Below are 13,351 nucleotides of genomic sequence, written 5' to 3'. Positions count from 1 at the left end.
TACATTTAAGGTATAAGAATGCTCATATTACTGTATTTTTTAAAGATTTTTTTTATATATTTGAAAGATGGAGTTACAGAGAGAGGTAGAGGTCTTCCATCAGTTGGTTCACTCCATTCCAACAGCCGGAGCTGAGTCAATCAGAGCCAGGGACTTCTTCCAGGTCTCCCAAGGACTTGGGCCATCCTCCGGTGTTTTCCCAGTTACATTAGCAGGGAGCTGGATCAGAAGTGGAGCATCTGGGACTCAAACCAGCACCCATATGGGATACCAGCACTGCAGACTGGGGTTTTAACCCGCTGGGCCACAACACCAGCCCCTGCTAATATTATTACTACTGTTATACTAGATTATAAAGGAAAAGAAAGTTGTGAGGATTGGAGAGGAAAAAATGAAATTGTCATTATACGGCTCACTAGGCTAATCCTCCGCCTTGCGGCGCCGGCACACCGGGTTCTAGTCCCAGTCGGGGCGCCAGATTCTGTGGCGGTTGCCCCTCTTCCAGGCCAGCTCTCTGCTGTGGCCAGGGAGTGCAGTGGAGGATGGCCCAAGTCCTTGGGCCCTGCACCCGCATGGGAGACCAGGAGAAGCACCTGGCTCCTGCCATCGGATCAGTGCGGTGCGCCGGCCGCAGCACGCTGGCCGTGGCGGCCATTGGAAGGTGAACCAACGGCAAAAGGAAGACTTTTCTCTCTGTCTCTCTCACTGTCCACTCTGCCTGTCAAAAAATAAAAAAGAAAGAAAGAAACTGTCATTATAGACTGCTAGCTATAGACCAAAAAATAAAAATAAAAATTGCCCAAAAAAGAATAAAGAGACTCATCGGAGCCATTGGATATAATATACAAAGGTCAATTCCCTTTCTCTACTGCAGTAACAGATACACAATGAAATTCAAAAAACAAACTCCATCTACATCATGAAAATCACAAAGTAACAGAAGTAAATCTACAGAAGTTGTGCAATACCTTCAGTGGGGAAGAGTAGAAACTTTATCAGAAAACATGACAACTATTGAGAAATTCATGTAAGGGTCATGCATAGTAAATCTGTATCATAAAGCTCAGCCCTGATCCTCATCCAACCGACAGAGACTTTCAGTGCAAGTCCAAGAAAAAGTAAAAGTCATTATTCTGTGGGACTTGATCCATGGATCAAGTGTATCTGAAAGGACACAGTGCCAGAATCCTTCCTGAACAAAACGGGAAGCATTTAATAAGTAGGATAATGTGTGTGCCACAGGTGGAGGGATAAGCAAATAGAAAGCCCATGAGACTACTCTGTTATACTACACTATTCAGGAGCAGCTGCTCCTGGCATTCTTAAGCCCACTGCAATCAGGCTTTGCTCCCCGCCACCAGTTAAACTTCTCTTCAGCTCATCAGTGACCTAGAGCCAACTGTTAATCCTCAATCGTTATGTTGCTTGAAATAATTTCCCGTGAGAAGCTTTTTTGACTTGATTTCTAGCATACCACATTCTCTGCAACTTCTTCCTCTTCTCCCCAGCTCCCTAAGTTTGGAGTCCCCCAGGGTTCAATCTTCAGTTCTTTTTTCTCTTCTATATACACTCATGTTCTAGGGTCATCAAGTCTAGAATTCTAAATACTGTTCCTAGGTTGGTAACTTCTAAATCATATATCCAGCCCAGACTGAACCGGGATATTCAGCTGTCTGTGTGACTTCACTGATGTCTCAGAGGTAACCGGGCCAAGCTGAACAGATCTTTGCACCCCTCCAAACCTACTCCATCTATGGCTCTTCTCATCAGGCTTGGGATTACACATCATTCCTCTCTTTCTTTCACAGCCCATGTGAAATTTGTCAGCAGTTTCTGTTAACTCCACCTTCAAAATACATCCAGAATTTGAAGTACCCCTCACTACTTCCACTGCTGCTACCTGAGTTGGAGACATCCGTAAGTTCTCCCCTAGATTACTATCACAGTAAGGTTAATTGTTCCTTTTCCCCCTATTGTCTGTTTTCTTTTATTTTTAAAATTTATTTATTAATTTGAAAGACAGAGTTACAGAGAGAGGTAGAGACAGAAAGAGAGGTCTTCCATCTCCCCAACTGGCTGCAATGGCCGGAGCTGTGCCAATCTGAAATCAGTAGCCAGGAGCTTCTTCTGGGCCTCCCACATGAATGCAGGGGCCCAAGGACTCGAGCCACCCTCCACCGCCTTCCCAGGCCACAGCCACAGCAGAGGACTGGACGGGAAGTGGAGCAGCTGGGACTCGAACCAGCGCCCATATGGGATGCCAGTACCTCAGGCAAGGGCTTTAACCCACTGCGCCACAGTGTCGGCCCCACCTGTTGTCTATTTTCAAGGTAGGATCAAGAGCAATCCTGGTCAGATCAGGTTCAGTGCTCTACTCCCACTAAAAGCCAAATAAACACTTTTGGACCAGGCTTTATACGATCTGACTTCCATCTCTCGCTCCCTGCCTCAGCCACACTGACCTCCTTCCTGTCCCTCCCTCCTGCCCAGGAAGTCCAAAATCGTCTCAGGGGAAACTCTGCCTCCAGGGATCTGCCTGGCCATCTCCCTCACCTCATCAAGTTTTACTCCAACTGCTACTTTCCAAAGAGACTAAGCCTGACTCCCTACTTGCAACTGCCAGTCACCTCCTCATTCCCCACATTCCTCGGACTTGTCCTCTTTTTTCTGCTCCTTTTAAAAATAGGACTTTTCACCCATCTGGTAATAGACTATGTAATATGCATATGATGTGTTTATGATCTGTCATCCCCTACCAGAATAATACTGGAAGAGAGATTTTGTTTCTTTGCTTGACGGATATTTCTCAAGAACCTAGGACAGTGTCTGGCTCCCTCAGGCACTCAGTGAATATTTGCATGAATAAATATGGGAGGATAGGATGAAATGGAGTTGGAAAATCCCAAGGGGCTTCAAAACTAAAGGTAATCTTCTGTTTCTTAATAGAAAGTGACTCCTAAGTGTGCCTTTCATTGTTTTAAAGCTTTACATCTATATGTATGTGTATAACCAACTTTTAATAAAACAGTAAAAAAAAAAAAAAACTACTCTATTGTGTGTCCAAGCTGAGTCCCTTCTAAAGAGCCCCCACGAGCTGACATGGCACTGAGTGGGGAATACTATTATGGATTCTTGGAGGACAAGGATTCCGCTGGTTTGCTTCCTTCTTGCTTCCTGAGAAAATGCCACAGCTCTACCAATCTGATGGGGGAGGACGACCCAGGAAAAGAAATATTTTGAAAAGAGTGTTTTACAGAATATTCTAGACTTAGAGAATTAAACAGAGCACAGAGTACCTCCCGCTCTCCTTTTCTGGTTTTGTTTTCTTTTAATATTTATTTGTTTTCATCTACTTGAAAGGCAAAGCAACACATTTTGCATCTGTTGGTTCACTCCCCAAATGCCAGCAACAGCCGGGGCTCTATCCAGGTCCCTACCCAGTTCTCCTACATGGGTGTCAAGGGCCCAAGGACTTGAGCCACCATCTGCTGCCTCCCAGGATGCATTAGCAGGAGGCTAGATAGGAAGTAGAGAAGCCAAGATTCAAACTGGCACTGCAGTGTGGGATGTGAGCGTACTGAGCAGTGGCCTAATCCCTTATTCCAAAAGGCCTGCCCCCTCCTGGTTTCTTGTAATTATCATGTCAAAGGTAGCTGAAGAGGACATTGAACTTCAGTGCAGAAACACTGAGAGGAGTTTTCTACCTTTGGCTGGACTAACCTAGGGTGTTTCTTCTCTTCTCGTTTTTAGGTATCACTGAATTTTTATTTTAACAAAGATAAGGCATTTATGGTTTGAAATATTATTTTATTATCATTTATTTACTTTTGACAGAGAACACATTCTCCCATCTGCCAGTGGTTCACTCCCCAAATGCCTGGGGCTGGGATGGTGATAGCAATTCTGGAGCCAGAATTCAGTTGTACCTCCCAAGGTGGGTAGCAGGAATTCAGCTCCTTGAGCTGTCACCACTACCGTCCACGGTCTCCATTAGCAGGAAGCTGGAGGCGGGAGCTGGAGCCGGGAATGGAACCCAGGCACTCTGACAGGGAACACACATGTCTACTGTCAGGTCGAACACTGGCCCCCAGTGCTCCCCGTTCTGAAGCTGCCACTGTGCATGTCCCATTGTCCAGGACTTTTTAAAAACAAAAACCAAGAAAATGGCCCAGTATGTTTTTCTAACATTTTCCTTTACTTGGAAATAGATTTATTTCCATTGATTTGCTGTTAAGGAGAGAAAACAAGCAAAACAAAACAAAACAAACACCAAAAACCAAATAACAAAAAAACAAGATTTACATGAGAACATAGCAAACCTTTCAAAAACAAAAACAAAAAAAAAAACAGGCCAGCGCCGCGGCTCACTAGGCTAGTCCTCCGCCTTGCGGCGCCAGCACACCAGGTTCTAGTCCCGGTCGGGGCACCAGATTCTGTCCCGGTTGCTCCTCTTCCAGGCCAGCTCTCTGCTGTGACCCGGGAGTGCAGTGGAGGATGGCCCAAGTGCTTGGGCCCTGCACCCGCATGGGAGACCAGGAGAAGCACCTGGCTCCTGCCATTGGATCAGCGCGGTGCGCTACCACGGCAGCCATTGGAGGGTGAACCAACGGCAAAGGAAGACCTTTCTCTCTGTCTCTCTCTCTCACTGCCCACTCTGTCAAAAAATTAGAAGAAAAAAAAAAACCAAAAATGCAGTATTGTACAAAAACAAGCTCAGATGTTCTGAGGGCCTCCCCCCCACCCAGCCCCATCCCTGGTTCAAATCCAGTACCCTCTGAAACTGAGTTTCTTTGCTCCCAGTCCCTTTCTCCACCACGAAAAACGAAGACCGGAAAGCGAACCACCCGTGCGCCCAGGGACTGTGTCAGCTTCGGGGAAGGCACTGAGACGCGGCTCACAGCCCGGTTCTGCGCGTCCGTAGCCTCGCGGGGCGTGGGGTGTGCACCCTGGAGAACCGGCTCAGGCTGCCCAAGCTCGCAGTGCTGGGCCTTGCCCATAAAGAAAAGCAAGTTAGGGTAGTTTTTGCGTCACAAAGGGGAAAAAAGGAGACAAACCTCAAGCCCCCTCTCACCCAGCGTCCGCAGACTCTGGGGAGGTGACTCCCATGCAAATCCTCGTCGTCAGCGTTGCACACGGGTACAGAGGCGGAATCCCAAGTGAGCTCCACGTCCTGCAAACAACCTCCTGAGAAAGACCAGAAATGCGAGCCAGGAGCGGAGAAGAAATACTTTAAACTCCCTTCCTTTAGCCTTTCCACTGACTGGGATTCGAGCTGCTGAGAACCGCGGAGGCGGCCGGGGAGCCCCCGCGAGTCAGCGAAGCGCTCTCCCCTAGCCCCGCCCTCCAGCGCCTCCGGCCAATAGGAGCCGGCTGGGCCGGGAGCGCGGCCAATGGGAGGGCCGAGGGAGGAGCGTTGCCTTTAAGAAGCGGCGGCCGGCGAGGCAGAAGCTCAGCAGCAGGCGGAGAGCAGGTGTGCCTTGGTCTTCGCCAGGATGTCTCTGCAGGTAAACCAGCGGGTGAGGGGTGCGCCGAGAGGGAGGCGCCCGAGCAGGGGGCAGGGCAGGCGTGGCGACCCCTTGCAGCTGCCGCCCACCCTCCGCGCCTACCCCGAGCATTCCAGGTGGTCCTGAGGGCATCCCCACCCCTTCCCGAGGGCAGCACTTTGCCACCTGTTTACCAGGAGCGGGGACTGCCCATGGCAACTTCCTGGACCCCAGGGACTGATTAAACCGCGTGAGCGTCAGAGTAGGTGCAGTCCCCGAGGAGCTCGACCACAACCGCTGCTGATGGACGGGATGACTTCCTTGTATGTCATTTTCCGTGTGTGCCCCTTTGCAGCTGCACAGAGGTGTGCATTTGAAGTATGCACGCCTATTCTGTTGCTTTCTATAGTTTCGGCCTTCTACCTAGTACTTAGTATTTAGCATTTTCTCACTATTAAATATTCTCCGAAAATATAGTTTTTTAAGTGCATACGACTGGATAGAATGAACACAACTAAATGTGTTAACCGTTTCTTCATGCAGGAAGTTATGTGGGTTAAAGGTGGACACTGCAGTCACCTGGGTTCAGGTCTGTAAACCTCGCCCCCTCCTAGCCTGTAAAACAGTGACTTTACCTCCACCACCTCCCGTTCCTTCTCCCACACTGGCGTAGGAACACGAACGCGGTCAAATACGCCGCATCCATAGTGTGTATAAAACAGTGCCGGGCTTGCGGTAAGAGTCGAGGCAACATCAGCTGCTCGTTGAACACATAGATCTTTTTCTCTTGTGAATGACTTAATGTAATCCACACTGAACTTTTCCCGAAATAATCAAAACTTGCATCGAAGATATGAGAGTTTCCTTTGAACTCCGTGCAGCCTTTATGCTGAACCCTGGCAAATTCTGTTGGCCCTGCCTGGAGCGGCTGCCCCTGCCCCGCCCCCCCAGGGAACGAGGGGAAGGAGGACCCTCCCAGGCTGAGCAGAGCACCTGCTCATCGCCTCCGGAAAGGACTCGCACCCTTCCCCGCCCTGTTCCCAGAGCCGCAGCGCCCTCTCTGCTGCACGTCTCAGGGCTCGCTTGCCCCTGGGACTCGGGGCTGCTGCGGGCCGACTGTCCTGCGCGTGCATCCAGGCCGGTCACCGCGTGTTGCTGTTCGGTGCTGAGCTCTGGGAGCCCAGTGCTCACAGCCACGTCAAGAACGTGTGCCCTGGGAATCGCGTGGAGTCCTAACACCTTCCTGCCCAGATGCTCGGTGTCTTTGGGAAGCTGCACTTCGGAGGAGTTCGCTTCTCGCAGGGGTTCCCGTGACAGCGTGCCTCACAAAGGTCTCACAACCCGGGGTGCGGTGGAACAGCCCCGCACAGCGGGAAGGTCGTGATGCATGGTGCCCGGAGGTGCCCGCGAGGAGGAAGCTGGGCCCTGCCCCACAGCGGGGTGCCTGTCCGGGGAGGGGCAGCCTGGGAAACTTGGTCAGGGCTTATCTCTTCTGTGGAGAGGGTCCAGGACTTTCCTTAGCTCTTTAATTTTCCAGAAACTTCTTCCTAGAAGGCGAGGCCCTCTCACAGTTTTTAAGACGGCTTAGAATTCTGCTCAAGGCTTGGCTCCCAGCAGGGAATTGAGTGGACATCCCTGGACCGTGGCAGGAGATTTTACAGCAAACAGAACCCCTGAGATGAGTGAGGAGCCTGAGGAAGAAGACCCCAGCGCCTCTATCTGAGCAGCCTTGCCTTGAGCGGCCCGGGTCCCTCATGCAGCCTTTCTATTTTCTCATTATAAACACAGTACAGGCACATTACAGAACGTTTGTACAGAATGTATTTAAAAGCCAGGAAACTTACCAGTATCAAAGGCAGTTACTGTTTGTATCTGTTAGTGTGTTTCTTTCTAGTCTTTGTTTTTTCTACACAGTTTACAGGGCTGAGTTTATAAAACAATTTTGTGGTTTTGGTTAAACCATAATCTCAGCATTTTTAAAGTCTTGCTTCATTGTGAATATTTATATCAGTTTCTTCTAGAGCTAGGTTTTCTCACCAAGGAACCTTAAATAGAACAGAAAATAGCTAACCGTCGTGGACCACTCACCATGTGCCGCACACTATTCTAAGGACTTTGCGTGTATTAACTGATTTAAATCCTTCTGCCCCCTTGCGAGTGCTGCTCCTATGGTGTGACACTCCAGGTGAAGGACGACATGGAGAGGTTCTGCAGCTCGTGAGATCCTGCAGCTCTTGCGTGGTTATGCTGTGATCCAAACTAAGGCCGTCTGGCTCCTAACACTAACCCCAACCCTAACCACACTCTAACATTATGTGTAAAACAGCTGATGGTTTCCAAGCAGGAAGAGGTGCCCTTTGTCACAGTGTTGCTTTAAGTAGAATATAAAATACAATTAATCCTGTGGCTGTGAATGTAATAATTAAGAGTATCTGTAAGGGTGCAGGCTTCCTTCTCGGTCCCCTGTAGGAACTGATCAGGAGGCTGGGCCATGTTCAAGGTTACGTAAATTAGAGACCCTGGTCGCCAATTTGCAGGTGATTTCTGTCTGTCACAAACAACAGTTCTAGTTGTGCTTTTGTCCTGTCTTCAGGGTTGGAAGGAAACTTAACCCAGAAACTGCTATGATCACAGAGTTCTGAGGTTACCATGGGGCTATCCGCTTTCCCTCCTGGGCCTGTGGACCAAAGTGGAGCTCTGACATTGGAGAAAGAACTATGGAGGGCAGGGTTAGAGTGCCTCCTTGTTAGATATTCAGGCCTCCGACAATTCCTGCTTACTTCCAGTTTAAAACAAATGACATGAGGTAAAATATAGTTTATTTAAAGAAAAAGGATTTAAAAAGTCTGTTCATAAGAATAACCACTAAGGCCCTTTGCACAGTACAAACCTGGAGGTTAAAAGAGGGGAAAGGATAAGGCCCCTGAGAGTGCTGTTCCCTGGAATACAGTAAGGGGTGGCTGCTGGCTGCTGGCTGCTTCCTGGGCTGTGGGCCTGGGTCAGCCCAAGGTTCCTGGGGAGTTACGCAGGCTGGGGTGTCAGAGTTAGCTCAGGAGAGAACCTAATCCTCAAGCATAGTTAGAGTGAACCTTTGCTAAGTTGGCTACACAACTTCTCTATTCTGTAAAGCAGTTGACATAAATCTTATGGGTTTTGGTTGAAAGGAATTTATATGAGCAATTTGACTAAATCAGGAATATTTTTAAAGATTGTTTATTGGGGCCGGTGCTGTGGCAGCTGCTCCTCTTCAGATCCAGCTCCTGCTAATGTGCCTGGGAAAGCAGTAGGAGATGGCCCAGGTGCTTGGCCTCTTTCTTCCAGGTCTCCCATGTGAGTAAGCTCCTGGATCCTGGCTTCAGATCGGCTCAGCTCTGGCTGTTGCAGCCATCTGGGGAGTGAACCAACAGATGGAAGACCTCTCCTTGTCTCTGCCTCTACCTCTATAACTCTGCCTTTCAAATAAATAAATAAATCTTTAAAAAAAATTACTTACTTATTTGAGAGGCAGCGTTACAGAGAAGAGAGAGGTAGCTTCCATTTGCTGGTTCACTCCCCAAGTGGCTGCAACAGCTGGGGCTGGGCTGGGCAGAAGCTGGGAGCTTCATATGAGTCCCACACATGGATGGCAGGGGCCCAGACACTTGAGCTGCCTTCCGCTGTTTTCCCAGGCACATTAGCAGGGAGCTGGATCGGTTGTGGAGCAGCTACCACTCAAACCAGTGTTCATAGGGGATGCCAGTGCCACAGCATGAACCCACTGTGCTGCAGTGCCAGCCCCTAAATCAGGAATATTGATTGTCCTTTGCACCTAGCTGGTCCATGCACAGGTGTCAGTGATACTGTTGAAGAACAGGGGCATGTGGGCGCTGGGGGAAGAATGTCCTGCCCGATGGCATGAACTGCTAACCCAGTACCTGCGTGCAGTGAGATGTGGGCTTGAGAAAGTAGTGTCACATAAAGAAAGCGTCACTGAGTTAATGCCCTTTAAAAGCCAGATGGCCCAAGTGTTTGGGCTCTGCACCCCATGGGAGACCAGGATAAGCACCTGGCTCCTGCCATCGGAACAGCGCGGTGCGCCGGCCGCAGCGCGCTACCGCGGCGGCCATTAGAGGGTGAACCAACGGCAAAAAGGAAGACCTTTCTCTCTGTCTCTCTCTCTCTCTCTCACTGTCCACTCTGCCTGTCAAAAATAAAAAAAATTAAAAAAAAAGAATTTGATTTAGTTCTGCATATGTTGTCTGAATATCATACTTGGAGAAGTGTCCATGAGTTCAGGAAATTGGGATAATTTTGGTGGAAGCAGAGCAGTAATAACTTCATTTTTAAAAATGTTTGTTTTCACCTACTCTAAAGGCAGAGCACCAAAGAGGGAGAGAAATCTTTCATCTTCTGGTTCACCCTCCGCATGCCAACAATAGCCAGGGCTGGGCCAGGTACTGGGAGCCTGGAACTCCATCTGGGTTTCCCATGTAGGTGGCAGGGGCCCAAACACTTGAACCATTCTCTGCCGCCTTCCAAGATGCATTAGCAGGGAAGTGGATCAGTGCCCACATATGGGATGTGGTTGTCCCAAGTGCAGCCTAACCCACTGTGCCACAGCACTGCACAATAGCTCACTTCTAATTGAAACCTTCCTCCTCCTCCTCTCTGGATTCCCACTCCCTGGTGGTAAATGTCTTCAAATGAAGATGGCCTGCCTAACATTAGCAAATGCACTGTGTGTCTTTTGTTTCCGTTTTTTCCCCCTTTAGGCTGATTTTGACAAGGCCACCAAAGACGTGAGGAAGCTGAAGGCGAGACCCAGCGATGAAGAACTGAAAGCACTCTATGGGCTGTACAAGCAAGCCATCATTGGCGACGTGAATATTGGTATTGCATGGCTGTAGAAGAAAGACTAAGTGTGAACTTGCTTTGAACAGTGTTTAAAGAAGCACGCAGTGCACAGAAAACCTGAAAGTATCTCTCCTTCTTTTGGCAGCCTGTCCAGCAATGTTAGACTTAAAAGGCAAGGCCAAGTGGGAAGCATGGAGCCTCCAAAAAGGTGTTTAATTCTTTAACAAGTCCAAAACAAGGCTTCTCAACCTCCCTGAGCAGCAGTCCCTGACATAACCTGCTTGTGTCTTTTTAGGATTGTCGAAGGATGATGCCATGAGTGCCTACATTTCTAAAGCTAATGAGCTGATTGAAAAATACGGGGTTTAGAATTCAGCAGGTGAGAAATTTTTCCTCCTGGAGCCTTCGTGGCGAAGGTAACATAACTTAACATTGAGTGTGGAAAATGTGCTGTTAACCCCATGTATCAGGTTTACTTTCACTATTAGCATGATATACAATATTTAATTAGGAATATGCTATCACTGCATAGCTGATTAAATCTTACTTGATTCAACCAGGTGAGACTTGAGTTATTTTTAAAAGTTATTACTCTGATGGAATGTACACAGAAACTTTAACCATTGTTTGTTCTTGTGGTTTATCTCTGCTACAGTGAGTTGGTGTCAGTGGTGTAATAAATGCAGCTTGTTAAGAATCAGTAGCAAGATGATTCATTGTTACACTGTGTGGCTTTGGGCTCACCTAGACGTGGGGACTGTGGAGTCACAGAATCGCCTGGTCCAGGTCTTCTGTGACTTATGAGATGACCTGGGGCAAGTTAGTTAACCTTGCTAAGCTTCATCTGTGTAGGAAAGAAAATAATATCACTCTCACAGAGTGGTTGTAAGATTTGAATGTGCTAACTATAATCATCTGGCCCTCATATTACAGAAAATGCTATATACAACATAACAAGTATTTTAAAAAATTAACTCAAGTGTGTATCCATCAGGGCCGGCACTGTGGCATGGAAGATTAAGCCTCCACCTGTGGCACTGGCATCCCATAAGGGTGCTGGTCCCAGTCTTGGCTATTTCACTTCCGATCCAGCTTGCTGCTAATGTGCCCGCCCGAGAATGCAGCAACAGTCCTTGGGACCCTGCACCCACGTGGGAGACCCGGAAGAAGCTCCAGGCTTTTGCCTGGCCCAGACCCTGCTTTTGCATCCACTTGGAGAGTGAACAAGCAGATGGAAGACATTCTCTCTCTCTTTCTCTGAATCTCTGCCTTTCAATTATAGTCTATCCATCATTCTTCAAAAAAAGAAAAGAGCTGCCATGAAAAAGTCTTCTATTTTTCTTTACATTTTTAAATTTAAGAAAAAAAAAAACACTTGAAAATGTATCTAGTGGGCTGGCACCATGGCTCACTAGGCTAATCCTCTGCCTGCGGCGCCGGCACCCCGGGTTCTAGTCCTGGTCAGGGCGCCGGATTCTGTCCCGGTTGGTCCTCTTCTAGTCCTGCTCTCTGCTGTGGCCCAGAAGGAAAGTGGAGAATGGCCCAAGTGCTTGGGCCCTGCACCTGCATGGGAGACCAGGAGGAAGCACCTGGCTCCTGGCTTTGGTTTGGTGCAGCGCGCTGGCCCTAGCAGCCATTTGGGGGGTGAACCAATGGAAGGAAGACCTTTCTCTCTGCCTCTCTCTCTCTCACTAACTCTGCCTGTCAAAAAGAAAGAAAGAAAGAAAGAAAGAAAGATAAAAGAAAATGTATCTAGTGCTAAATGAACCACTACTGTATACTTATGTTTGGTATCATCAGAGTGAAAATGTAAGTCTGGAATATTGACCAATTATTTAGTTTCTGGCCAGTACACAAGTTCTTTGAAAGAGGATAGTAATATTTTAATCTGAAAATTTATTTGAGATACCATAGAATAAATGCTTGTGAAAAGGGTGTATCTATATCGTCTTTGTAAGAGTTCAAGTTGAGTGTGGTATGATCAGAGAAATAGATTAACTTCATGTTTGTTTTTGTTTCTGTTTTTTTGACAGGCGGAGTGGAAAGTGAGAGAGACAGAGAGAAAGGTCTATCCTTTCTGTTGGTTCACCCCCCAATGGCTGCTGCGGCCAGCACACTGCGGCCAGCTCACCACGCTGATCTGAAGCCAGGAGCCAGGTGCTTCTCCTGGTCTCCCATGGGGTGCAGGGCCCAAGGACTTGGGCCATCCTCCACTGCCTTCCCAGGCCACAGCAGAGAGCTGGACTGGAAGAGGAGCAACCAGGACAGTATCCGGTGCCCCAACCGGGACTAGAACCCGGGGTACCAGTGCTGCAGGTGGAGGATTAGCCAAGTGAGCCGCAGCGCCAGCCAACTTCATGTTATTTTTAAAAAGTAATTTTTTTTTGAGAGAGAGAGCTCCCATCCTCTGGTCCACTCCCCAATTGCCCACAATAGCTGAGGCTAGGCCAGGGCTGCAGTCAGGATCCAAGAACACATCTCAGGGCTCCCATTGGAGAGCCAGACCTGATCACTTACTTGGGCTGTTACCTGCTGCCTTCCAGGGTGCTCCTTAGCAGGAAACTGGAATCAGAAGCAAAGACCAGACTCGAACCCAGGTACCTCAGTGTGGGATGTGTGTGTCCCAAGCTGTGTCTCAACCACTGCATCAAACACCTGCCCCAGTGTGTTGAATTATTCTATTGGGGCCTCAAAAAGTTAATAAAAAACGGAATTAAAAAGCAAGTTTCCTTTGGTATAAAAAATGTTTGAAATCCATGCATAGTATTTTCATAATTTTTTTTTGTAAAACACAGTCTCATAATACACAATTTCCATGAACTTTTTGATTTTCCATATTCAGTTACTATATTTAAAATGGTAAAATTACAAGCATTAAGTACAGGATAATGGCTGCCAGAGAGGAGGAAAGCAGGTGTGGCTGTCAAAGGGCAGCAGGAGAGGTACTGTGATGTTGGGTTGTTCTGTATCTTCACTGCAGCCATGGCAGCTTCCTGATTGAGATGTTACATTTCAGTTTTTACAGTGTTGTTACC

General features: G+C 48.1%; 1 protein-coding gene across 3 annotated transcripts; it reads left to right on the top strand.

Moving 5' to 3' along the window:
• Positions 1–5,465: 5,465 nt before the first annotated feature.
• ACBD7 (acyl-CoA binding domain containing 7) lies at positions 5,466–12,407 on the top strand. 3 transcript variants are annotated; one of them, XM_062211351.1, is made up of 5 exons: positions 5,466–5,504; positions 10,235–10,352; positions 10,462–10,524; positions 10,612–10,695; positions 12,350–12,407. In XM_062211351.1, the coding sequence occupies exons 1-4, from the start codon at positions 5,493–5,495 to the stop codon at positions 10,683–10,685; spliced, it is 267 nt and encodes an 88-aa protein (XP_062067335.1). In that variant the 5' UTR covers positions 5,466–5,492; the 3' UTR covers positions 10,686–10,695; positions 12,350–12,407. The 3 variants fall into 3 exon arrangements, with proteins under 3 accessions (XP_062067335.1, XP_062067336.1, XP_062067334.1); XM_062211352.1 differs by lacking the exon at positions 12,350–12,407 and adding an exon at positions 11,311–11,346; XM_062211350.1 differs by lacking the exon at positions 12,350–12,407 and having other exon boundaries at positions 10,612–10,817.
• Positions 12,408–13,351: the final 944 nt, after the last annotated feature.

Source organism: Lepus europaeus, chromosome 14 (assembly GCF_033115175.1).
Source record: "Lepus europaeus isolate LE1 chromosome 14, mLepTim1.pri, whole genome shotgun sequence".
Taxonomy (NCBI): domain Eukaryota; kingdom Metazoa; phylum Chordata; class Mammalia; order Lagomorpha; family Leporidae; genus Lepus; species Lepus europaeus.
Note: the sequence above shows the minus strand (reverse complement) of the source record. Positions and strands in the feature narration are given on the sequence as shown.